General features: G+C 59.6%; 2 protein-coding genes across 4 annotated transcripts in view; one reads left to right on the top strand and one right to left on the bottom strand.

The window, feature by feature from the left end:
- Positions 1–1,478: 1,478 nt before the first annotated feature.
- On the top strand, positions 1,479–11,637 carry Rab17 (RAB17, member RAS oncogene family). 3 transcript variants are annotated; one of them, XM_013009221.1, is made up of 6 exons: positions 1,479–1,727; positions 3,674–3,830; positions 6,476–6,627; positions 7,028–7,153; positions 10,596–10,664; positions 10,871–11,637. In XM_013009221.1, the coding sequence occupies exons 1-6, from the start codon at positions 1,542–1,544 to the stop codon at positions 10,940–10,942; spliced, it is 762 nt and encodes a 253-aa protein (XP_012864675.1). In that variant the 5' UTR covers positions 1,479–1,541; the 3' UTR covers positions 10,943–11,637. The 3 variants fall into 3 exon arrangements, with proteins under 3 accessions (XP_012864675.1, XP_012864670.1, XP_012864682.1); XM_013009216.1 differs by having other exon boundaries at positions 10,596–10,689; XM_013009228.1 differs by lacking the exon at positions 10,596–10,664.
- A 9,178-nt stretch (positions 11,638–20,815) lies between these two features.
- Mlph (melanophilin) overlaps positions 20,816–25,932 on the bottom strand; it is a 28,730-nt gene continuing 23,613 nt past the window's right edge. Inside the window, exons 8-12 of the mRNA XM_013037986.1 lie at positions 25,136–25,228; positions 23,897–23,971; positions 22,812–22,863; positions 22,319–22,410; positions 20,816–20,842 (exon numbers count right to left, since the gene is read on the bottom strand). Of these exons, the coding sequence (XP_012893440.1) occupies positions 20,816–20,842; positions 22,319–22,410; positions 22,812–22,863; positions 23,897–23,971; positions 25,136–25,228 (339 nt within the window). The remainder of the gene's footprint in view (positions 20,843–22,318; positions 22,411–22,811; positions 22,864–23,896; positions 23,972–25,135; positions 25,229–25,932) is intronic.

Raw genomic sequence — 25,932 nt, 5'->3', positions numbered from 1 at the left:
GAAGTGGTGCTGTGGCTCAAGTGGTAGAGTGCTCACCTTGAGCTGAAGAGCTGAGGGACAGCGCCCAAGCCCAGAGTTCAAGCCCCACTACTGACAAAACACAAACAAACAAAAAAACCTCTAATCAACATAAAACTCAGTTCAGCAAAGTAAACACCAGGATGCAGGTGCTGGAAAGGGGAGACTGGGGAAAGGGTCTGGGGGCAGATAAATGCAGAGAAGGAGGAGGGGAGAATGCAGTGGCAAATTCAATGGGTATTCTGCAACATTAAGAAACTTGAGGGAAGGGGTGGTAGCGAGGGATGGGTGAGAATGTTGGAAAGGGTGATACATTGTATTCATGCACTGCTCTGTCAACTGGTAACTCCTCTGTACAGACACTATCTTTAAGTAATTTACTATCTTTTTTTTTTTTGTCCTTTGTGGGGCTTGAACTCTGGGACTGGGCACTGTCCTTCAGCTCTCCAAGGTGAGTGCTCTACCACTTGAGCCACAGCACCACTTCTGGTTTTCTGGTTGTTCACTGGACATAAGAGTCTCACGGCCTTTCCTGCTTGGGCTGGCTTTCAACTGTGATCCTCAGATCTCAGCCTCCTGAGTAGCTGGATGACAGGCATGAGCCACTGGCCCCTGGCATAATTTATTATCTTTAAGTGAAGAAATCCCCTTAAATGAAATGATGATACAATATTTAAAGAAATCAACTCCCCCAACCCCTCCCCCCATTTCCTTATTGGTTTAAAGCAGAGAAGCAGAATCCTTTGCTTCCACTGCCTTTCTGTACCTCTGTCCTTTGCACTGTTCACACAGGAAGGCCGGCCCATGAGTGCCCATCCTGGCCACCGAGTGGTCCATCCCTCCTCGCTTCGGAATCTGGGACAGAGGATGTGGACAGAGTCGAGGTCTGCAGGGCTGAGGGGACAGCCAGGCGTGCTGGCACAGCGAGGGGTCACCCACAGCACCCAGGATCAAGTGGCCCAGACCCTCCCCTCTTTTTCACCCCCCCCCCCAGCACTGGGGCCATGTGGCCTCAGACGCTTTAGTGCTACCCAGCGGGCGTGTGAGAACCGCAGAGCTTGTCTGCCAGTGCATTCCGAGCACCACGAAGGCTGCTTGGCACACTTTCCATCTTCCTTAGATGCCTCTGGCCAAGCCTTCTACCCCAGCCATACTCCAGAGGCTAAAAAGGGACCCTAGGGAAGATAATTCCATTCTAGAACCCTAGTCCTGCTGTTCCCTAGAGGCTGGTACTGCCCCCAGAGGGCATCTAACCCTGCGTCAGTCTCTGGGCCCCACCCCCTGGCTGCTGCCCTGGCTCAGGGATGTTTGGACAAATTGTTAGTTCATTAGGTCACATCGAGACACAGTCCTGTGCCCAGCACGGCTGGGGTTTCTAGCACTGTAGGGGTGGAGGAGGAGCCATGTGGTCACACCGAGGTGACACCCGGAACAACGCTGAAACTCGGGGCGCAGCTGGGCAAGGCACAGGCAGGGCAGGAATGTCACTTGGGCCTGTACCTGCCAGGTGATCATGTGATCATATGGCCTTTGCCCTGAAGCTTTCAGGAAGGGATGAGGCCTGGCCTGGATCTGGGCACCTTCAGCTGAGGCGTTTCTTGTTTTCCTTTTCACTCCTCTGGGCAAAGTGTTCTAGACCCACAGCTGCTGTCCAGCCTACTCTGTGTGGAGGAAGGAGGGAGAGAGACCGTGCGGGCCACTGGGGACCGGTGAGTCATTGTTCAAACTTCTGTGTGCTCTGCAGAGTCTCTGAGTGTTTGTACACATTCGTGTCTATGTTTGCGTGCATACATGTTTGCACTTCTGTCTGCATTTGTGCGGCAGCGCCTCTGGCTTCTGCAGGTGTCACTTGGGTGTTTGTGAAGTGGGGCAGGACTCCCCGAGCGGGCTGGCTCATATTCCTGGAAGGAGATCCATTTTGCTTTTTCCTTCCGAGTGTGATTAGCATGGAAGCCTCAGGACAGACACTGAAATGTGGTCACTTATGGCTTCTGGCTAAACCATTTTCTCCTCCCTCCTTCCCTCCCTCCCTCCTTTCCTTCCCTCCTTCCTTCCCTTCCTTCTTTCCTTCCTTCCTTCCCAGCTGCCTGCCTTCCTTCTTTCCCAACTGCTTGCCTTCCTGCCTTTTATGCTGGAACTGGGCCTTAAACTCAGGGACTGGGTGCTGTTCTTTAGCTTTTTCTCTGAAGGCTGTGGCACTATACCCCTTGATCCACTTCCTTATTTTAGTGGCCAATTGGAGATAAGAGTCTCTTTAGCCCTGGCTGACTTCGAACTGTGATCCTCAGATCTCAGCCTCCTGAGTAGCTAGCTAGGATTACAGGCGTGAGCCACCGGCACCTAGCTAAGCCATTTTCTTATTCAAGCAGGTGATGCTTATTGAACAGCTCCTCTAAGCTCAATGAATGCAGTGCTTGCACTTGCGAGTGGTTATAGCAGCGAGAGAGGGCGCTATAAAACCATTACATGAAATGACATCAAATCCAAAGGAGATGCTTTCGATCAGAAGGGGCTCCGAGCCAGGCACTGGTGGCTCACGCCTGTAATCCTAGCTACTCAGGAGGCTGAGATCTGAGGATCGCAGTTCAAAGCCAGCCAGGGCAGGAAAGACCATGAGACTCCTATCTCCAATAAACCACTAGAAAACCAGAAGTGGCGCTATAGCTCAAGTGGTAGAGCGCTCGCCTTGAGCTGAAGAGCTGAGGGACAGCGCCCAGGTCCAGAATTCAAGCCCCATGACTGACCAAAAAAAAAAAAAAAAGGAAGAGGGTCCGGGGTAGAGTACTTCATTTCATTGACTTCTACAGTGAGTGTCCACAAGGGCTGCAACTGGGAGACCACATGGGAGGCTGTTGATGACCAGCTTGAGGGAGAGGGGAGACCAAGAGCTTCACTGCGCAGCCGTGTAAGGCCTGGCTGACTTCTGAAGGGGATTTTCCGGGTGTCCATTGTATGTCTGACTCTTACCTTGGAGCTTAGTTTTCAGGCTCTTTTGAGTCCTGCGTGGCCGGGGCTCATGGGCAGAGGAGAGGGGTCTGGCCTCTGGGCAGGCTGCTGCGGGTCTGTGGAGACCAGAAGTTCAAGGAGAGCTGGGCGGCTGCCAGGACCAGCTCCTGAGCGGGTCCCAGGCCCCTTGACAGAGCGGCTCTTACCCAAGCCTCCCGCATACTTTTCTTTCTTTTTATGGGAGCCACACCCCAGCTCTATTTCTGCTGGTTATCTTCTGAAACAGAGCCTGGTTTCCTGCCCAGACCCCTGCGTGGACCGTCATCCTCCGGTTTTTCACTTCCTTCCGTAGCTGGGATGACAGGTGCCTGACCCAGGCCTCATAGTCTCTGTGGGGATGATGTCTCCCCCCCCCCCGCCTCAAATGACAATCTTCCCGATTTCAGCCTCCCGAGAAGCCAGGATGAGAGGCAGACACGGCACATGTCACGTGCACACAGCACCTCCTTTCTCCTGCAGCAGATAAAATAGATTATGTTCACGCCAGCCGCCCGCTGGCAGGGGCGGGCTGGGCACTGGTACGGCCTGCCCGCCCAGGCCTCTGTGCTCACCTCGCGCTGCATGCGCTCGCTGCAGTGCCCAGGGGCAGCCCGGCGGGGGGTGCTCCGCAGACCCCCCAACCTGCCCCCGTCTGCTCTGGTTTACGCAGGTCATGGCACAGGTGGACAGCCCCCGGCCCGGTGCTGCCCCCGGCCAGCCCCTCGTGTCCAAGTTGGTCCTCCTAGGAAGTGGCTCTGTGGGCAAGTCCAGCCTGGCCCTCCGGTTCGTGAAGCAGGATTTCAAGAACGTCCTGCCGACTGTGGGATGTAAGTGGAGGGCAGGGCAAGGCTCCTGCGTGGGGTGGGCGGCCCCGGTCAGCTGTGGGGAGACCGGGACTCCCTGCCTCCACCTCTGCCAGATGACGGGGTCTGGCCCTGGGCAGCCCCAGGCAGCCCCAGGGAGGAAAGGTCTGCAAGGAGGGAGGGGAGGAGTGTGGACCTACCACCTGCATGCCACTGGCCCACGGCTGGATTACCCCGCCCACTGGGCGTGGCGGTCAGGGGGAGGGGACGGGCAGGCGGGACGGGCAGGCAGGGAGCATCCTCACTTCCAGCTCTGAGCTGCACCGGAAGCACTGAGCACAGGCTTGCGAGTCGTGTGTTGTACACCTTGTTCTTGGTGACGATTTTTATGAAGGATGAGCAGCAGGGGCGGCTCCGAGGAGTCTGTTCCGATATCCATTTGAATGAAGAGCTAGCAGGGTGGCTCTCCATATGAAGTGAGAGCAGCATTGCCCCAGCGGCCATTAATTCTGACTGTCAGCACCCGCTGGGGTGCTTGCTCCCCAATGGAAGACCCTGCGGCTTTCAGAAGCCTGGCCAAGGAGAGGCAGCTGCTTGATGCATCGCCTAGGGTTGGGGGTGAGTGGGACGGGAGAGCCCCCTGGAGGAAGCCTGCTGAGGACGGAGGAGGAAGGGACCCCACAGCCTCTCACAACAGGGGAGGGTGTCAAGCGGTCACCAGCCCGGAGGGTGGTTTGTCCCAATGGTGCTCACATGCCCAGTGGGATGACACACTTGGACTCTTGGTGGCTTGGGATGGGAGGATCTGGAGGACTGTAGTTGGAGGCTATTCCAGGAGAGACAGTCCTCCTCCCTACCCCCATCTTAGCCAGTACAAGTCTGGGAATAGCGGGGTGTGCTTGTCTCCTCAGCTGCTTGGGAAGGACACATTGGTAGATGGAGACCTGGGCAGGTGTGGGGAAAACGTGGGGCTCCAGTCCCCTGCAAGACCGGCTCTGCCCAGGGCTGCCCAGGCCCCTGGAAGCCTCGCTGAGTGGGGGCAGGGTCGGCCTCTCCTTCAGAGCCTCCTGCCACACCTTCATTCCAGACCTCTTCCCTTTAGAACAGAAGGAAGAAGTAATTGTCTCTTCTTAGAAGCCATTCCATTTGTGGTTGTTTGTTGCAGCAGTTCCAAGATGCTTGGACAGTCCTTGGAGGAGAAATTATAATTAAAAATTTTTTTGGGGCTGGGAAGGTGGCTCAGTGGTTGAGCGCTTGCCTTGCATGCCTGAGGCCCTGGGTTCGATTCCTCAGCACCACATAAACAAAAAGAAAAAAGCCAGAAGTGGTGCTGTGGCTCAAGTGTTAGAGTGCTAGTCTTCAGGCCCTACACCAAAAAAAAATTTTTTTTTGGGGGGGTCCGGTCGTGGGGCCTGAGCTCTGGGCCTGGGCACTGTCCCTCAGCTCTTCAGCTCAAGGCTAGCACTCTACCACTTGAGCCACAGCGCCACTTCTGGATTTTTTCTTTTTGCTTATGTGGTGCTGAGGAATCGAACCCAGGGCCTCAGGCATGCAAGGCAAGAGCTCTACCACTGAGCCACCTTCCCAGCCCCGAAATTACAATTTTGAACATCTGCTCTGTCTGCCAGAACCCCCTCAATGGCTCAAGCCCTCTCTGGCTCTGGGTAGGGAAGGGGCCCTAGCAGGAAGCCAGGGTCTCACCCCTTTCTGCCTCTGGCACCTTGGCTTCCAGCTCCTTCTCCATCTCCTCCACAAGTCACACACAGCGGCAGTGTTACTTGTTTACTTCCCTTTGGGGGTTTCTAATGAACTATTTTATTTTATGTGATTTTTTTTTTGCCATTACTGGGGCTTGAACACTCAGAGCCTGGTACTGTCTATTCCTTAGCTTTTGTGCTCAAGCCCTCTACCCCTTGAGCCACCACTCTACTTCCAGCTTTTGGCGGGTTCAGTAGAGATAAGAATCTCGTGGACTTCACTGTCCAGTCTGGCTTTGAACTGTGATCCTCAGATCTCAGCCTCCTGAGTAGCTAGGATGACAGGCGTGAGTCACTGGCACCCGGCTTGATCCATGACTCCATAAAGGGCCAAGGCAGAGGGATGTGAGCTGACTGAGCATGAGCAGATCCAAGTAAGGGTAGAGTGCCGGGGTTCAGGCAGATGATCCCCAGAAAAGGCACAACGAGCCCACGGCCCACAGCCGTGCAGCACCTGGGCACTCGGAGGCCTCAGGAAGACGAGGGAAGACAGCAGCAGGGGTTCATCGGGGGAGGCGGTGGGAGGGGTGGCCATGGCCACGCTGGGTGGAGAGCCTTTGATGTGGTCACCGGGCCTCTTGGCAGCACCACAGCCGAGTGGCCAGAGGCCGGGGATACCAAGGCAGATGTGGGGATCCCCCAGTGCGGCCGCCCATCCGGAAGCCACAGAGACCTCCAGACCTCTGCATCGGAGGCCCCTCCTGCGTGCCTTTCAACGTCCCTTCTGCCCCCACCCACTGGGGACCCAGAGAGAGCATGGCTGACCGCTGTATCCAGACGCCCCATCTAATGGAGAAGGCTCTGGCCTAGCCTCCCGGGCCGCGCGTGGCTGGCTGTGTCCGATTGGCTTGCTGAGCCGTGGATGGACACCTCCCCCCTCCCCCCCCCCGCACCCTCTGTCCCCCATTCCAGGTGCGTTCTTCACGAAGGTGGTGGATGTGGGCGCCTCCTCCCTGAAGCTTGAGATCTGGGACACGGCTGGCCAGGAGAAGTACCACAGCGTCTGCCATCTTTACTTCAGGGGTGCCAACGCTGCGCTTTTGGTCTACGACATTACCCAGAAGGTAGGGGTAGCACACAGGTATGGTGGCCTTGCAGGTTTCCTAGCTCACAGCATGAGCACGTCAGGACGGACAGATGTTCAGTGAGCTCACCACCTCCAGGAAGCCCTCCCTGACAGCCCCACACTGTTTCGTTCTGCTCCTGAACAATTGTGTGGGGGCCCAGCCCGCGGCCCTGCCAGAATGCCACCCCCCACCCTCCCGCACACCCACGGCCTCCTCAGGCCTCTAGTTTCCTGGGACCTCACTTTGCTGCCAGCTTCATAGAAGCCCCTGGGGTGCGCAGGCCTGGCCGGCAGCCACAGAGGCCCAGAGCGCCACCTACAGGCCTGGCCGTGCCATTCTGCCCGGCACAGGGCACAAGGCCCTGCCTGAGCCTCTGACCGCCCTGCTCTCTTCCCAGGATTCCTTCCACCGGGCCCAGCAATGGCTGTCGGAGCTGGAGAAGGAGTTCTCCCCAGGGGAGGTTGTGGTGATGCTGGTTGGAAACAAGACGGACCTCGGAGAGGAGCGGGAGGTGACGGCACAGGTACCACGCTGGGGCCGGCCGGCCTGGGGGGCCTGGAGGCCTTGACACACGGCCGTGCCCGCCTGCACACCTCAGGCCCGTGCCCACACCCATCCACGCATTGCCACCCGCACGCCCACACACAGGCGCAGGGCAGCACACGTTCACTCCCACACGCACACTCATATTGACGCTCGAATGCACACGTTCTGAGCTCACACATGCTCACACCCAACTCATGCACACACTGTGCCTTCATGCGGGCCGTCCACTTAGTTTCTCCTTTGGGCCAAAGAATTGTGGTTTTTCCTGGAGGGTGCGGCCAGGGCGGGTCCTGTGGGGAGAGCCGGGGCCCACTCATGCTTCTGCTGCAGGAATGGGGTCCCGTACTCTGGGCTATCCCATCCCATTCAGGCTAACGTGGGTTTCCAACAGATGATTGATCGCAGGCCCTGTGACTGAGTTTCCCCGTCTTCTTGGCTGGGAACTGGGTAAAGAATAGAATGAAGCCGTTGCTCTGTGAAATGAGATACAACATGGTAAACACTGCAGAGACAGACAGAGGACTGTGGGGTGGAAATGGGTGGGGACTTCCAGTGTGCTGGGCGAGGGTGTGTGTGTGTGTGTGTGCACACGTGTGCACGCGTGTGCAAGAGGCAGGTACACAGCCCTGTGTGGGAGGGTCCTACATATGTGTGTAGTTGTATGTATCTAGTTAGTCACACGTGACTGTTGTGTGCATAGTAGGTGTGTGTAGTGCTGAGGTGCACATGGGTGCACGTGTGTGTGCAGGGCTGGTCTCAGGGCAGGCTCTGGCTGAGGTTGATGGGAAAGCAGGCTGGAGGTGGAGCTCCTGTTGCAGGCAGGGCTGGCCTGCGCCTGAGAGTGCAGAAGGCAGAGCGTCACTGGGAAAGCCGTGTGGGCTCAGGAAGCAGCGTGCCCAGAGTGTGGCATTAGGATCGGGGTTCAGCCGGGGCGCCCTGGCTCACACTTCAGTCCTGGCTACTCCAGAGGCTGAGATCTGAGGATTGCAGCTCAAAGCCAGCCTGAGCAGGAGAGTTTGGGAGACTCTTCTCTCCAATTAACCACCAAAAAGTCAGAAGTGGAACTGTGACTCAAGTGGTAGAGCACCAGCCTTGAGTGGAAAAGCTCAGAGACAGAGGCCAAGCCCAGAGTTCAGGCTTCAAGACTGGTGTGTGTGTGCACACGTGTGTGCACATGGATGGTCATCTGGAGACAATAGTGTTTGGAGTCTGGGGGCTGTTGCATGTGCATGCACACACATGCACTCACACACACATGGATGGGTCATCTGGAGACAGTAGTGTGTTTGTGTCTGGGGGCTGGTGTATGTGCATGCACACACATGCTCATGCATGCACGCATGGATGGTCATCTAGAGACAGTAGTGTGTTTGGTGTCTGGGGGCTGCTGGTGCATGCGCGCGCACACACACACGGATGGTTGTCTGGAGACAGTAGTGTGTTTGGTGTGTTGGGGGTGGTGCATGTGCGCGCACACACACACACACGGATAGTTGTCTGGAGACAGTAGTGTGTTTGGTGTGTGGGAGATGGTGTATGTGCATGCACACACACACACACACACACACGGATGGTCGTCTGGAGACAGTAGTGTGTTTGGTGTCTGGGGGCTGCTGGTGCATGCGCGCGCACACACACACGGATGGTTGTCTGGAGACAGTAGTGTGTTTGGTGTCTTGGGGGTGGTGCATGTGCGCGCGCGCACACACACACACACACGGATGGTTGTCTGGAGACAGTAGTGTGTTTGGTGTCTGGGAGCTGGTGTATGTGCATGCACACACACACACACACACACACGGATGGTCGTCTGGAGACAGTAGTGTGTTTGGTGTCTGGGAGCTGGTGTATGTGCACACACACACACACACATACACGGATGGTCGTCTGGAGACAGTGTGTTTGTCTAGGGGACTGGGACTAGGGTCAGAGCCGAGGGGGACGCAGGGTGAGTGCGAGCAGCCCAGTGGTGAGCTGGGAGGGAGGCCCGAGGCCAGCAGCTCGCTTTGGCTGCTTTGGTGGCAGCCTCTGCTGGCTCAGCTTCCTGGCACTGAGGCAGTCCTGGACGGTTACAGGTGGCCTGTGGCAAGGGCTTCTGGTGGCTTGGGCCCCGTGGGAGCAGCCACCGCAGGCCCGGACCCCTCACCATCTCCAGGGCTCCCCTGCCGGTCCCCATTCCTGCTCCCACTGTGCCTGGCCCCGGGAGGGAGGCCAGGGGGGCGGGGCTGGCTGCACGAGGTGCATGGTGGGAACATGCTGCCCCTGAGCCGTGTCTGGCTAGCGAGCCGTGCATGCGTGCGCTGCCACGGTGGCTGAGTGTATGCTTTAAACTAAGGTTGTCATCACAAATCTGCTGCAAAGGCGGCACAGCAGTCCCGGTGTGCTCACCTTGTGGCTTCTCTGCCCCAACACAGAAGCACATGGACTGGACACCCCCACCCACATGCTGCCCCACCACACATCTCCCCAGCGCCAGGGGCTCCCACCAGCAGCCCCCCCCCTGCAGCTCCAGCCCTTCCGTCTGCTCCTCCCACCTCCTCCCTCCTCCGAGGGGCTCTGTGCCTATTACTGCAGAATTGATTGACAAACCACTATCTGGGCACCGGGGTGCTCACACAGAAGGGGTGAGGTGCCGGGGACTCCACTCAGGAGACAGCCCGGCAGGGCACAGGTGGAAATAGACGCAGCCATCTCTGGGGGGGGGGTAACAGGTAGGCTGTGCGGGTCTGAGGGGTCTGGAGGGGGACAGGGAGCCCGGGAGCATCCGCGAGGGGCCTGGAGGCACGCGCAGCCCGTGGAGAGGCCCCGCCCTGGCTGTCTACGGGTGCACCGTGTACCGGCTGGCACCAGCATGTAGGAGTGACGTCATGATGTGGGGACCACCTGGCAGGGTGGGGAGTGAGAAGAGAGGGAAGAGGGGATTAGAACCACTGACTGCCAGAGGCCTGGCTCTGGTGGGCTGCGGGAGCTCCGCTCCATGGAGACCCAATGGGAGACCCCCAGTCCCTGGCTCCCCGGCTTCCGGGTCATGTTAAATGTGTGGAGTTCTAGTCTCTGTGCAACCTTCATTGCTCCACTCAGACCTGACGGTGTGGGAAAGCAGGGTGCCTCTGCCCCCCCTCTGCTCTCCCTGTTCTCCCCTCCCCTCCCCTTCTCTCCACTTCCCTTCCTTCTCTCTCTCTCTCCTTCCTCTTCCCTCCTTTTTCTTCTTTCCCCATGCCCCTCCCCTCCCTTCCCCTTCTTCGGATGGATGTTTTGTTTTGGTGCCCCCTCCCCCCCACCCCCTGCATCTCCATCATCATCTCTTCTCCGCTCCATCCCTGCCCTGGGTGGGTGGCCTCGGCCAGGGCGGGGCCGTGTCTGGGTCAGAGGTCATCTGGGGCCCAGGACTTGCAGGTGACCCTGGGTCTTTCCCTCAGGAAGGGAAAGAATTTGCCGAGAGCAAGAGGCTGCTCTTCATGGAAACCTCGGCCAAAGCGGACTACCAGGTGTCCGAGGCCTTCGCGGCGGTGGGTGAGTGGCCGCCAGGGAGGGGCATGGCGGTGGCCAGGCCACCCTCCCTGGGACCCTTCTGGTGTCCCTGGGCTGGGAGAAGGAGGAGAGGCGCAGAGCCCTGGTTTTAAGGCTCTTGACACTGCTGGGAGCGCCCGATTCGGGGACCCCCTTCCCAACAGCACCCTTCCCTCTTCCACAGCCCAGGAGCTCCTGCAGAGACAAAAAGCTGGGAACAGCCCCCACCTGCCGGGGGGTGGAGCAGTGGATTTGAACTCTGGGCCTGCCAGGCAGGTCAAGTGCTGTGCCCACTAGAAGTGGCCACTCCAGGAGAAAGAGGGAGGACACTCCTGACCCAGCAGGGCCCCAGAGCATCTCCCGCCTCGGCTGTGGCTCTGGGATGAGCTTTGACTGTCTGTCTGTCCATCTGGATTCACTTGATGATGGTCGGGTTCAAACCACAGAGGTGTTTGGAAAGTGGCCATGTCTCTTTGCCATGTCTCACCACCTGGGGAACCATCAGGGAGGGGTCGGCGACACGAGGCTGTCCACCACACGCCGCTGGAGCCACCCTGCTAGGCTCCCTGGCCGCTGCCTTGCCACCAACACTGGAGAGACCGGAGAGCAAGGACCAGAGGAACTGCCATTGACATGACCAAAAGGGGGGCTGGGAGGGGGAGGAGTCTGCCTGGGGCTGGGCTGGGCTGGTCCTGGAGGGGGCAGTGCCAGGAAGAAATGCTGCGCTGGGCCCAGTGCGGCTGAGTCTCAGCGAGGTTGCTCAAGGAGGCAGACTCTAACGGGGCACCAGGGGTTGTGGGGCCAGAACCCCTCCCTCTGGGGTGCAGCCCCTCCCCCTCCCACCGGGGGTGCAGCCTTGTTTCCGTCCAGTGATGTGAAGACCTGGATGTTTGTCCGTGATGGAAGTCGAGCCATGGGTGCATCTTCTAACAATTAAATGGTCTCCAACCACGGGGCTGTCATTGATTTTTTGGGGTGTGTGTGTGTGTTTGGGGGGCGGTGTGCAGTGTGGCCTGGTGGTCTTGCCTGCATTCCAGGGTCACTGGTGGTAATGACACCTGGAGGTGCTCGGAGGCAGGGTGGCCGGTGGGCCGGGCTGTTGCTCTAGACAGGACATGTTTTTGGATGATGACGCATCATCCTTCATGGGTGTTCATGGGGAGCCGAGGCCCCAACCTGGGAGGTAATCGGATGTAGCCATTGTTGAGGGCTGATGTTGGTTTTCATCCTTGCCTCTGGGACCATGAAAAGCAGGCATGTGCTTCAATAATAAGACATGGTTACTGGACATGATGAACAGATACGGCTGTCATCCCAACCCTGGGGAGGCTGAGGCAGGAGGTTTGAGAGTTTGAGGCCAGCCTGGGCTTCACAGTCAGCTTTGTTGGGGCTGGGGTGGGAAGATTTTGATCACCAACTGAGGCCTGACTATGTCAGCTGTGCAGATCACAGAGGGACAGAGGCAAATGTCCCACCTGGCTGTAGCTTCCCCCGGGCAGGGGCCTGGCCAGCTGGCTGCTCAGTCCTGTCTGCTCTGCCTGGAGAGTACCATGGAGCGCCTGGCCTTGGCCTTGGCCCAGGGGGAGTCCTGGGGTGGGGAGTGGACCCAGCAGGCCGCTGGCTGGGACGCTGCCCGGGTGAGCGAGGACCACTGAGTCCCGACAGAGCTCTCTGCTCCTCCAGAGACCCCCCCCCCAATTACGCAGCTCCCTCCCCCATCCAGCAGCGACGTCTGGATTCTCAGCATCCAACGCAGCCTCCGTGTATTCTAAGGGGCCCTGCTGGCATGGTCACCCCAGTTGAAAGGAGCCAGCAGGGTCCCCTGGGCGCCAGGTGGACCTGGACTTTCCTGATGTTCCCCTGGGGTAACGCATCCTGTGATCTCACTGGACAGAGGCAGACCTGACGTAGCAGGCTCTTTCTCGCCATGATCTGCAGGAACAGCTAAAGGAGGAAGAGAGTCATGGCCTCCCAGAGGGCTCTTGGCCTCATTCTCCCTGGGGACGATCGCAGGGACCTCTCACCATGTACTGGGCTGGCACTGCAGCTCTGGCAAGTAGAGTTGTCACGTGACCATCTCCTTGCAGGTGACCTAGGTGAGCTGTATGTCCTGGCGTGCCAGACTGTGTCCTCTCCTCTCCTGCAACCCAAATGGAGGCTCCCAGCAGGGCTGGCAGGCCGGCAGGACCACCTAAGATGCCATGATTGCCAGTGGCCACTAGATGGCGGTCTAGCACAGCCTAAGCCTTAAACCGTCTAGTGCTCTTCCTGGGTCCTGGGTCCTGAGAACTCCTTCCCTCCGCTGAGAGCCGTCCACTGAGGGAAGTGGGGGGGATACATGGGAGGCTTCGCACGCCTGCCTCTGTGTGTGTGTGTGTGTGTGTGTGTGTGTGCACGCACCTGCATGTGCGCGTCTGCACACACCACCCCTGGAGCTTTGAACTGGGGGCCTTGGCTTTTGCACTAAGGCTGACATACTATCACTTGAGCCACAGCTCCGCTTGTAGTTTTGGTGGTCAGTTGAAATTAAGAAGCCCCTGGACGTTCCTGCCTGGGCTGGCTGTGCACTTTGATGCTCAGATCTCAGCTTCCTGAATAGCTAGAATGACAGTCGTGAGCGCCGCCGGCCTGCTCATGGGGAGGGAGTTTGTAGGTACCCATTGGCTTTGTTCCCCGGGGAAGAGGGTCTGTGATTCCCAAATGTGGGGTGCGGGAGCAGACCGTGAGCCAAGGTGCCGCGTCTGTGGGATGGGCTCCCCAGGCTGGCGGGTGGTCCTGGCATAGACTCTTCCGGAAGAACAGGGCTGGAGAGGCCCCACCACCCACCATGGCCTAGACCACCGCCTGGGAAGCTGCCACAGGCCTCATTAGGCTGGGCTAATGCCTGGGGTCCGCTCCTGAGCTGTTGAGTTGTGAGTGGCCCTTGGGAGCCCTCTGCCATCCTGGCTGTGCCCCGTCGGGAGCTCTCTGCTGACCTGTGCCCCAGCCTCCTCCATCAGGCTCTCTCTGCCATCCCAGCCTGTGCCCAGCCTCTTCCATCCACTCCCTTGTTCCTGCTCTCCTCAGACTCCATTAGCTGTCAGCCCCCGGAAGCTGACCACACACTTTGCTGCCTCTGCCTTCTGGGCTGGGGGATGGGAGGCTGGGAGGCTCGGAAGCCAGGTGGGGGCTCACCCCGGTTGAGTGAGCTCCCCCAGTGTCCAGCAGTTCCTCCCCAGTTGGGACAGACATCCGGGTGGCCATGGCTCCCTGGGTGGGTGCCCCTCACCACACGTGTGTCCATACCCACAGGACTCATGACACGGAGCGTGGAAACCCAGGGGAACCGTGGACTCGGGTGACGGAAACGTCAGCGCGTGCGGCTCATCACTGTGATGGCTGGGTCCTGAGGTGGGTGGGGACCATGGGCTGCGGGTGACCAAGTGCAGGCCCGGTGCCCCACTCAGGGCTGGGGCCACGGGCAGCTCACAGAGCCTCTGCATCCCAAAGTGGATGCTGTGCTCTGGGTGTCCTACAGAGTTGAGGTCCCGAGGTGAAGTCACCTTCCAGTTGGTTGCCATGCGCACAGACGGGGATGAACAAGGCCAGCGTTTTTATTAGCACTGGAGGGAGAGGACTGGGGAGGAGAGGGTGGGCAGAGGGGTGGGCCAGAGCGGTGGAGCTGGGCGGTCATCCATCCTGGAGGGACTTAGCATCCCTCTCCAAGGGCAGGCAGACCAGCTGGCACCGCAGGCCCAGCCTGGGGACGTCCGGCAGGGCTGCTCTCCTCCGGCCGAAGCGGCCCACTGGCCTGATCCTACGGCCCACGTACCAGGCAGGATCGATGTCTGGGGCTGGAAGAGAAAGGTGCAGAGCCCTCGCGTGGGCCGCCTCTCCCCGGCTGTCACCTGTCCCGAAGGTGGCAGGGCCGGGCACTCCTGTGCGGCATCCAGACCCACAAGGGGCCCCTCAGCCCTCAGTCCACGTCAGTCCCACCCAGGCCTACGGAGGGCTCCCAGTGGGCCTGAGCAGGCTGTTTCCGGGCAATGGTGAGGCTTAGCAGGCAGAACTCTGGATGTGCACCAGGATCGACCTCCCATTTTCTGTCCCTCATTCCCCAGGTTCTGAGAGACCAGGCCAGGCTGGGCAGGGGTCTGGGGGAGGGGGGAGGGCCGGTGCCACACTGGCAGAGGTCAGCCCCGAGAGCCGGGCCCTGGGTTAGGAGGGGGGCAGGCTCCATCTGGAGCCGAGGGTGGGGTGAGGCGGACACCAGCCTCCGGGTACTCACTCCGGGTCTCCATGGAGTGCTGGTGAGCCCGGTTTGCGGCCCCCAGCAGGACAAGGCCCAGCAGCAACAGGCACAGGAGCCAGGCCCTCGGAGCCGCCATGCTCCCGGGTCTGGGACTGGGACCCCCGGAGGAGGACAGGTGCCGGGAGGACACAGCCTGGGGACAGACCAGCGGCAGCAAGTCACGCACGAGCACGAGCGCGTACAGAGCGAGAGAGCTCAGGGGTGTGCGTGCAGTATGCGCACGTGTGTGCACGTGTGTGGGCCGGCACAAGTGGGTGTGCATCTAGGTGTGCCCGGGCGCCCTGTGTGTCCACGTGTGCACGAGAGTGTGTGGGACCGAATGCAGGTGGCAGTGCTAGCATGCCTCCTGTCTGTCTGTCCAGCCGTGTTAGGACCCAGGCGGTAGGAGGCAAAGCTAACACGTCTATGAGAGCCACAGGTGTGTGTGTGTGTGTGTGTGTGTGTGCAGGCCTGCATGCACGCCAGCGGACTCTCTAGCCTCAGACATGCAGGTGGAGTGGTGGTGGGGGAGCACAGTGGGGTTGGGACCCTGGGGGCACACTTCCTGCCTGGTCTGGGCCCCGGAGTCCTGGCGCTGAGGGCTGGCCTCCACCCTGCCCGCTTGGAGGACGTCAGCCCACAGACAGCCCGGCCTCGAGGCCCTGGGCACCTGCTGCCCCCACGCTGCGTGACCTTGCGGTGACCTCACAGAGGCCGGGGGAGGGCTGCAGGGGTGAAACGCACCTCTTCCCGGGCAGAAGCGCTGACCTGCCTGCCTGTCCCACGCGCACCCATCCGGGAGGCCTGGCCACACCCGCGGGGACCCCTCCTCCCGCCCCCACGCCTGGCCGTTCAGGACGCCCAAGAGCCGGGTCTGCTTCCGGCAAGGTCCTCCGCCCACTCCACGCTCCAGGCTCTCCTGAGCCCTGGATAGAAACTGTCTCTCACCTCTACATGGGGGCAACTAGAGGGGCCATTGTGAAGAGTAATAAAGACATGCATCCCCTCCAGTGCTGGTAGTTGACTAGTCAGGAGGCAGAGATCAGGATGATCTTGGTTCAAGGCCAGCCTGGGCAGAAAAGTTTGCTGGACTCTATCAGTAAAAAGAACTGGAGGTGTGGTTTAGGAGGTAGAGAGCCAGCCCAGCAAGCAAGCTGAATAAGGACAAGGCCAGCTTCAAACCCCAGTACCGGGCTGTTCCTTTAACAGACAACAGGACACATATCCACAAAGTTGGCCCTTTGCTGGCCTGCCTGGGTCAGACACAGACTAAGTGAAGAACATTCTAGAATGAGAGCAATGCTGGCTTCCTGGGGGCACAGGAGACTGTGGTCTGCCCAGTGGGGTTTCCTGGCCATGACTGGAGGGGAGCTGGGCGGCTGCAGCTCACTGTGGACAGCATTTGAACATCAGGGGCCCCAGGGGGGCAAGGGGACCTGGACCCCGGGCCTGCGGGCTGTCCTGGTGACCCCGGTGACTGTGAGCGCCAGGCCAACGCCTGAGCGAGCAGGCTGCCCTCAGCCTGGGCCAGGCAGATGGTCGGCCGCCCACCCGCCCGCCCTCCCTGCCGGTCACTCACCCACTGATCGTCCTCCAGCGTGCCAGGGCTGCCTGGGCCCCGGCAGGAGTCTGCTCACCTTTTATAACCCGAAACGGGGCGTGGGGACGCCCCCAGACGCCACCTGCGCTCACTGGGCGGCACTGAACAGGCTTTGCTCTTTTATTTTTTTCTTTCCTTTACTTTTTTTCCCCTTAAATAAAAGCCCTCACCATCAGAGATGTGATTTGTTCCTTCCTGATTTCGTAATTTCATTTGAGCCAAGTGGTTTTAAAACACATTACCCTCTCTGCGCTGGCCTTGGGCAGATGCCATGGCCAAGTGACCGCGTCCTCTGGGCTTGGAGTGCCCTCCCCCCGCTACCCTCCCCCCCCGCAACCCCCAGCTCACACAGAAGAGGCCCTGCCCCACACCCCACCCCGCTCTGCTGCACCCCTGCCTTCTCTACCACCTCACGCAGGCGAACGGTGGCAGGTGACACCATGCCCACACCCTCCCTGCCCCTGGCCTCTCTCTGTCCCTCTCCTCCACCCACAGGGCCTTCCTGGGCTGCACACACTCTGTTCCCATCCTCATTCTCAACTAAAAATGGTTTGCGAGGTATTTTCAGAGGCTTTGTAATTAATGTTGGATCCCATAAACGTTTATTATTAGCTGAGTAGCACTGGCTCACACCTGACACTCTAGCTATTCAGGAGGCGGAGATTTGAGGATCGAGGTTCAACTTAAGCAGGAATGTCTTGAGACTCTTATCTCCAAGGAACCATCAAAAAGCCAGAACTAGAGCTGTGGCTCCAGTGGTAGGGCACCAGCTTTGAGTGGAAAAGCTAAGGGATAGCACCCAGGCTCTGAGTTCAAGCCCCAGTGTTAACACACACACACACACACACACACAAACAAACAAAAATACATGAACACAAGTGCACACGCACACACACATTTTTTAAATTATAAAACGAAGGGTTTACTTTTAGCATAACCAACCAATTTATTTCATAATGAAAGAACTTGCACTCAGTGGGGAGCAGGCGGCTACCACGAGCAGAGGCTGCGCTGTGCACCTGGCGCCCTGCCAGTCTCTGCGCAGCCGCAGCTGGCCATGCGGGAGGCACAGCTGCATGCATGCGCTGCTGTAAACAACTGCGGTGTCTGCCATTTCACGTGGGCCTGGGAGCCCTGGCCACTCACGCGGGGGCAGCACCACCGAGTACGCTGGGGTCACTTCTTAGCGGGCGAGGCCCGGCCGGCTGTGTGCCCCGGGTCTGCACCGCGTCGCCTTGCTGCCCCGTGTGACCTCCAGGTTTCTTCAGAAGAGCTTCCACCTTCAGAGACTGGTCTACTCTTTGCCTGCCTCTGGCGGGTCCTTCCCCACCCCCCAGGTCTGGGGCGGGACAGAGACAAGGGTGGGGTCCATCCAGGCTGCAGGCCAGTGTCCCTGAGCTTTCCACTCAAGGCTTTTCCTCTCTACCACCGGAGCCACAGCGCCACGTCTGGCGTTTTGGCAGTTCATTGGAGAGAAGAGTCTCACGGCCTTTCCTGCGTGCACTGGCTTTGAGCTGCGATCCTCAGACCTCAGCCTCCTGAGTAGCTGGGATTACAGGCGTGAGCCCCTGGTGTCTGTGAGCATTCCCCAGTACCTGGTCCCCTCTGACTCTGGGGAGGGGAGACCCAGGGCAAAAACGCCTCCCGTTTCCGGCCCGTTTGTTGTGTTTTTCTTCATCCATGAAGGGGTTTCAGTGCTTCTCATCAAGCAGTCATTTTTCCTATCAGGACAAATCTAGGCTCCCCAGAGACGAGGTTCAGACACACCGGGTTTCAAGTGTGCCCTCACACTGCCGTTGGGGAGAGTCTGTGTGTTCACTTCTGTGATGTGCTCCCCACACTCCCCGTCCTCCCGCCTCCTGCAGTCTGCTTGGTTGTGAAGGTTTCATTGACCTTGAACAAGAGCAGGTCTGTCCCCCACGCCTCGATCTCCAAGAGCGGTGCAGGCAAGATGGGGAGCAGGGCGCGGGCCGGGGAGCAGCTCGCCTGGGAGGAGGCTCAAGGAGAGCGATGGTGGACGGGCGAGCCCACGAAGGAGCCAGGGGGATGGGGCTGCGGAGGGGCCTGGCCTGTCCCCCGGGGTCTGGGGCTCTGCACCGCGGCTGCCGTGTCGGAAGGCCGTGGGAGGCGCCTGCTGAAGGCCCCGAGGGGAAGGGCGCTGCGGGCCGCGTCCCCTGTGCCCCAGGGCTGCGGCCTGGATTCCCTGGGTCCCGTGGGGAAAGCCCGCCACGGGGCTGGACGGAGCTGGAGGAGCCCTTGCTCCTCGTGGGAGGGAGCCCCAGGCTGGGGAGGAGGCCCAGCCAGCCTCAGATGGGCCGGGGACCCCACGCTTGGAGTGTGCAGCAGGTTTTGCAGTCTTAGCGCGGCCTTCACCCCGGCCCACACGCACGGGCCCGGCGCACGCAGGGCCAGGCGGCTCTCGGACGTGGGTCAGGTGTAGCCCAGCCCGCGTCCACCAGGAGCCCCCCACTGCAACTTGGTACGCACACGAGGCCATGTGCACACGTCACCAGCGACAGCGAGGAGTCACACTGGCCAAGGGCGGCCCGGTCCAGCCGAGGCGCTCTGCGGGAAGAGGGCGGACGTGCAGACGCACAGTGCCCGCCCATGGCCGGCCAGCGGGGTGAGCAGCGGCTGCGGGAGCCAGCGGAGGCCGTGAGCGGAGGCTGCGGGAGCTGCGCCGGGATTCCGGCCGAGATCTTGGACGTCTCACCTCCCAACGCCGGGGGACTACGCGTGGCTGGCATCCCACCTGACAGAGGCGCCGGCACGGGTAGAGTGACTTATGACAGCCCTGCCCCCCTCCCCCGAAAATACCAGTCCTGGTCCCACCTTCCGAAGACCAGAACCTTCCACCCAGCCAGTGCCACAACTCCAAGAGTTAATGGGACACAAATCCAGTTTCTAGAAAAATCCCTCCTTTCAGGAACAATCACCACCCCCAGGACTTCCCCAGTGGAAGTCCAAGGTCCTGGGACCCTCACACTAGCTGCCCACTCCCCGAGTCCACCTGCCTGCTGACCCCGAGCCTGCCCTCCGCCCCCCAGCCTGCCCTCCGCCCCCCAGCCTGCCCTCTGCCCCCCAGCCTGCCCTCTGCCGCCTCTGGCCTCCCCTGGCGTTGCGGCAGTGAACCTGCCCTTGCTGGGTCTCTGCCCTGTCCACCCTTGAATTCTTTCTCTGAGGGGACCAAGTCCTCTGGCGTGGCCTGGCTCCGGCTCCACGCCCAGGCTGTGGGGCTTTGCTGGCAGAGCCCGAGTGAAATGCATCTCCTTTTGCTTGTGCCCAGAAGAAATGAGATGCTCGGGGCTGGGGCCTGCGTGTTTATTAAGCCCAGCCTGGATGCGTGCAAGGTGCGAGGGTGCGGTACAAGGCTGCAGGAAGAGGCGGTGCTGGGGGGGTCACTGCGGTGCAGGCAGGCTGTGCGGGACTGCGCCCCATCAGCAACGCTGCTCCCGTGTTTTCAGGCAGGCTGTGCGGGACTGCGCCCCATCAGCAACGCTGCTCCCGTGTTTTCAGGGGCAGATCTGTAGACAAGGAAGTCTCTGTGCTGTGGGTGGCACTGCCGGGAGGTGGAGGAGGTTGGAGGTGGAGGAGGTTGGAGGTGGAGGAGGTTGGAGGTGGAGGAGGTTGGAGGTGGAGGAGGTTGGAGGTGGAGGAGGTTTGGAGATGGAGGAGGTTGGAGGTGGAGGAGGTTGGAGGTGGAGGAGGTTGGAGGTGGAGGAGGTTCGTGGTGGAGGAAGTTGGAGATGGAGGAGGTTTGGAGTAGGAGGTTTGGGAGGTGGTGGGCGTGTGGGAAGTGGTGGAGGTTTCAGGAGAAGTGGGCCTTTGTGGGCAGGTGCACTTTGGCGAGGTGGGCGCTGTACTGTCACAGCCCGTGGACCGTGGGGACTGAGAGCCGTGGGTGAGGCGTGGGGGTCAGTGGTCACTGGCAGCGTGACTAGTGTCCGCTCTCACCTGCCTGCCCTCCGCCCCATCAGGCTGTTCACGGGGCCGAAGCCTTAACTGAATGGGAGGTCCCAGGGGAAAGGGCTGCCGTGTGCAGCATTGTCCTGTGTCCCCAGGCCGGAGGCTGGCAGGCAGCCCTGGCTCCCCCCGGTGGCCCTGTGGAGCAGCCGAGGGTCTGCGAGGGGTCACATGACCTCCTCTGTGATCGTGGTGAGCAGCAGTCAGCCCGGAGGCCACACAGCCCAGTGGCCCGTGGAGGGGCCGCGTGGGACATGCGGACGCTGTCATCGGCCCTGCTCCCCTGCACCTCACCCTCAGGGCTGCTGGGCCATCACAGGTTTCTGCGGAACACAAACACACAGACGTGTGAGTGTGCCACACACAGGAATAGAATCATAGGCACACATGCACACCAAAAACATACAAACAGGAGTTCACACAGATGCACACACATACACATACAAGGGTGGATGCATGGTGTACACACAGACTTGCACATAGACACACACATGAGCACTTATGTATTACAGATGTGGGTGTACACACAGACATGAACATATGCCATGTACATGTGTATACATGCACACACACTTATGCATGTATGGATACATCTGTGACACACAGATACATGCATGACCTTGCATACAGACACAGCAGCACACAGACATGTCTGTGCAGGTGTGGAGATGGTACACACAGGCCAACACAATATACATGTGTGCACACAGACACACACCAGCACATAATGGTCACACACATGTGCACACACAAAACGTGTAGTGTGCAGATGGAGCACACTGGCCAACAGGTATACACGTGGGTACACAAACACATCCTATACACACAGGAACACATGATGCATCCCACTCGGACACAGGCATCAGATGCTGGTTGCTGCCTCTCTCCAGGCATTGGTCCGTCCCTTGGGAGTCTTGACTCACACTTGTCTGCCTCTGTCTCCCCAGCTATGAGGTTGGGTCAGACACAGGCTGGACTCTGTGCAGACAGAATCAGAAATCTCTCACACCCAAAGCTCTCCCTGGAGGAGGGAGGGATCTCGCTGGAAAGCGTGTGGGGTTTCATGTCCCCATAGACAGGCACGCACCCCCTTGTCGCTGTCCTTGTCGAGTATGGCATGCTCGGGCCGTGGGGACACAGGGAATCACTGGCTGTGGTAACTCTCCCTTCCCCATGTTCCCCATGACCATCCGGGGCTTTCTGCACGAACAAAGGCCACAGCACCCGGACAGCCTTATTCTGGCGGTCATGCATCAGAAGCTGTGGCTCAAGTGGTAGAGCTTCAGCGTGCAGTGAAGAGGCTAAAGGATAGCGCCCAGGCCCGGAGTTCAAGCCCTAATACTGACACCAAAAGGAAGGAAAGAAGGAAAAAGGGAAGGAAGGAAAGACGGAAGGAAGAGAGGAAGGAAGAGAGGAAGGAAGGAAAGGAGGGAAGAAAAGAAGGAAGGAAGGAAGGAGGGAGGAAGGGAGGGAAGAAGGGAGGAAGGAAGGAGGGAGGGAGGGAAGGAAGGAGGAAAGGAAGAAGGGAGGGAAAGAGGGACGGAGGGAAGGAGGGAAAGAGGGAAGAAGGAAGGAATGGAAGAAGGGAGGAAGGGAAGAAGATAGGAGGGAGGGAGGGAAGGAAGGAAAGAAAGGGAGGAAGGACCTTTGAGTGGTGGGTGGCGCACACCTGTAATTGCAGCCGAGAGAGGCTCAGGCAGGAGGGCTCTGAGTTCCAGGTCAGCCAGGGCTACCTGTTAGAATCCTGTCACAACCAACCCACCCACCAATCAAATGAGCAGCAAGAGAGAAGGCATTACCGCGAAGACCTGTCTGGCCTCCTTCCTCCCGTTGGGGTTCCTTTGGGTCAGGGAGCCGCGGGACAGGGACTTCCGATCAAAAGAGCCATTGCCTTTGCCAGGTGGGAAGAGGACAGAGGTGTTTTACCATCACACCACCCTCCTTCGGGGCTCGGCGTGGTGGCCATGGGCGGCACCCCGCCCCCACCCCGTTGGGGGTTTCGTGTCTGTGCCCAGCTCACTGCTGCCCGCGGCCGCAGGCCTCCTTCCACTCCTGCGGGCAGTGCTGCCCCCCTGGCCACACCGGGCCGCAGGGCGGGAACTGTGCCAGCATGGCTGACGCCCAAATCCAGCCAGAACCCCGGGGTAGCGGCACTGCCCTTGTGGGCTTCCCGCCACCCAGAATGCCTCGTGCGGGGTGCAGTGGCCACAGGGGCCCGGGTGCTCTTCAGAGCCAGGACCCGGGCGGAAGATGCAGGGCTCTCCTGCCCCCCACCCCCCAGCTGTCTCTCACCTGGGTTTTTAGGGCCAGGCTTCCGGGGAAGGAGGTGGGGCCGGGCTGCCCCCTGCAGGAAGAGAGCATGGCAGGCGTCACTAAGCTCACAACAGCAGACCGAGCCCTGCAGGGGCTCCCTGGTCCCCAGGCTCCGGTTAGCCAGGCCTATGGCACCACCCGAACCCTGAGCAGTACCTGCTGCTCACGTGTTGGGCTGCTCCGTGTTGGGGAGATGGGGAGATGCCGGCTTTGGGCAGTGTGCAGAAAGAGCACAAGTTTGCAGCCCCACGGGTCTGGGCTCCCACCTTGTGCTTCTCCCTTATAACACCCTCTGTCCTTACCACCAGCTTACTGTCCCCTGTGAATCTGCCTCTGTCCAATGGCTGCATGGGGTTGGTGGGAGGTAATGGGAGGCGGTGGGAGATGATGGTCCCCCCCCCCCCGCCCCATCCTGGTGTCTGCTCTGCCCTGGCCCTGCTGTCCGGTCTCGTTCAGCACCGCGGGCTCCTCAGGGTGGGGCTTGTACAGGGCTTCCCTCCATGGGAGGGGCACACTGGATGAGCGGATCTGGGTGGGCAGTGCCCAGGTCTCGGCCACTGGGGCTCCGTCGGGCAGTGTGGCTCCTGCACCCTTGCCCTGGTGTGTGTGCGTGCGCTGCTGGGCCTGTGCTGTGCCACGTGGGCACGGGCCGTGGGCAGGCCCGGGACAGAGGCATGTCCTCCCAACAAACCCGGAGGACAAGCCAGACTGCTTCCCCCCATGCCCCCATCTCTGAGTGTTCTCCAGGGTGCCTGTGTACCAGGCCGGGCTCCTGCCCACGGCCAGCTCCTGAGTCTCTCGGACGGAGGACAGTGGGGAAGCCGGGCTGCTCAGGGAGCAGGAAGGCCCAGGGGCTGATTGGTGCTGAGGAGGGACAAATGTCCCTTCATCCACTAGGTTCTTGGGAAATGCAGACCCTTGTGTCTGCACCTCCCAGGAAGCCGCCCACGGGGTCACTGAGTGCTGAGAGAGCAGGCCTCAGCCCCCGACATGGGGACCCCGGCCCATGTGTGCCGGGCTGGTTGACCTTTGACTCTGTGTGGAGGGAGCAGCGTCACACACACCTGGACCTCGTCCGCAGGGTCATTCTGAGCCAGTGGACTCTTGCCAAGTTTCCCAGCGACTCGAGGAAGAAAGATCTAGAAGCCAAGGAAGAAATGCGTGTTGTGACGGCTACGTTGACTATAGCAAGCTGTGGGCACAAGTCGGGCTTGCCTGGAGGACGGAGGATGGACATTTTCTTGGTCAAGATTGCAAGGTGAGCAGAGCCGTCACCCGGCTCCAAACACACTGATGCCGGGCTCGGGGCCGGGCCCCGGGCTTGGGAAAGTACCTTGCAATTCCAGATGAACAATGAGTACTTGGTAGTGTAGGCAGGCTGTAATGGCCACAGGGAAGAAACTGATAAGAGGGTATCACAGGAGCCGGACATGCCGGACGCTCCCTGACCCCTCCCTGGGGTCCTTACGATCCCCTCACTCTCCCACCACCTCTCTTCCTCGGCCCGTTTCTGGGGGAAGCTTCCTGGTAGCTTGGGCGGGTGCCAGCTTCGATCCTCACCAGGCGGGCAGGCCCGTGCCTTTCTGCCTCTCTCCTACCCTCAGTGGCTTCTCTTGTGAGTTTTAGATTCAGGGGACCAGGAGTTCAGACTGGCCTTGAACTCACGGTTCTCTTCTCTCAACCTCCCAAGTGTAGGATTATAAACCCGAACCACCAGGCCTGGCAAAAGTAACATCCATCTTAAAATGTGTTGAGTCTCCTGATTTGGTGCTGGATTTTAAACCATTTTCCCCATTCAGGCTGCTTCTTTTGGCTTTTCAAACGTGTTTTAAATTCTGCAGGCAGCCGGGAGCCGGTTGCTCTCACCTGTCAACCTAGCTACGCAGGAGGCTGAGGGGGAAAGGCCGTGGCTTCACGTCAGCCTGGGCAGGGAACTTCGACAAGACTCTGACCTCCAATGAATGCCCCAAAAGCCAGAGGAGAGACGTGGCTCAGGTGGTAGAGCACCAGCCTTGAGTGATATAGTTAAGGCACAATGACAGGCCCTGAGTTTAAGTTGGAATCCTGGCATGAAAAAAATATCCAGGCAGAGTCTGGGGTTTCTCACAAGGAGTTTCCTCCTTTGGAACCATCCATATCATCTCTACACAGGAAGCAAGGAAGCCTCAGCACGGACACAGCTTACGGAGGGGCCATCGGAAGCAGAGGGCAGCCACAGGGCAGCGGGAAGCTGCCCGGCCTCCGCAGCACCTGGCGAGGCCCCAGGAGACCCCAGAGCACAGCCGCCATGGGCCTCCACTCACCGGGAGGCTGGATTTCCTCCGGGGCTTTCCTGAGGGCTTCACCGTGAGCCCCACAGCCCTCAGAGCTGCGATCCGGGACTCGATGTCTGAAACCTGCAGAGACAGACAGACAGACAGACAGTCAGACAGTCAGTCAGGCAATGAGACAGATGCCAGGGCTCAATGTCACAAACCTGGAGAGATGCAGACAGACAGACAGACTGAGTCAGACAGACAGATAGACAGTCAGAATGGCAGTGTTGGATAGATGCCAGAGCTTGATGTCCCAAACCTGAAGAGATGCAGACAGACAGTCTGTCAGAGAGACAGACAGACAGACAGGTGCCAGGACTCAATGTCTGAAACCTGGAGAGACACAGGCAGACAGATAGATGCCAAGACTTGATGTCCCAAACCTGGAGAGATACAGGCAGGCAGACAGACAGACAAACACCAGTCAGTGACGGGTTGGAAGGAGCAGCCCCCACCCCCCGGTTGGCTGGTGCAGCAGAGTTTGCATGGGGCTCCCGTGAAGGTGATGTCCCCCAACCCCTTGTGGGGTTCTGTGTGCTTTCTGGGAAGTCTGGATCCCACAGGGTGCTGGGGAAAGACAGCCTCTCCTCCTATAGAGGACAGGAGAAGCTTCTAGAAACATCACCCTACCACGTTTCTTTTTTGTGGTAATCAGGATAGATCCCAGGGCCTCACACATGCCAAGCCTGTCCTCTATGCCCTCTACCACTGAGCCACAGCGCCAGTCCCTCCCCTGACTTTCCTCTGAGCCCCCAGAGTTCTCTAGCAATTACCTTCCTCTGGAA

Source organism: Dipodomys ordii, unplaced genomic scaffold (genome assembly GCF_000151885.1).
Source record: "Dipodomys ordii isolate 6190 unplaced genomic scaffold, Dord_2.0 Scaffold1, whole genome shotgun sequence".
Lineage (NCBI taxonomy): Eukaryota > Metazoa > Chordata > Mammalia > Rodentia > Heteromyidae > Dipodomys > Dipodomys ordii.
The sequence above is the reverse complement of the archived record's forward strand: the minus strand, read 5'-3'. Positions and strand labels throughout refer to the sequence as shown.

Excerpts from the sequence above, each read along its gene's own strand:
- Rab17 (XM_013009216.1), top strand. The coding sequence starts at position 1,542 with ATGGCCTTTGCCCTGAAGCTTTCAGGAAGGGATGAGGCCTGGCCTGGA. Across the intron at positions 1,728-3,673 it reads GTGCGGGCCACTGGGGACCG|GTCATGGCACAGGTGGACAG; the intron begins GTGAGTCATTGT and ends TGGTTTACGCAG. Across the intron at positions 7,154-10,595 it reads AGCGGGAGGTGACGGCACAG|GAAGGGAAAGAATTTGCCGA; the intron begins GTACCACGCTGG and ends TCTTTCCCTCAG.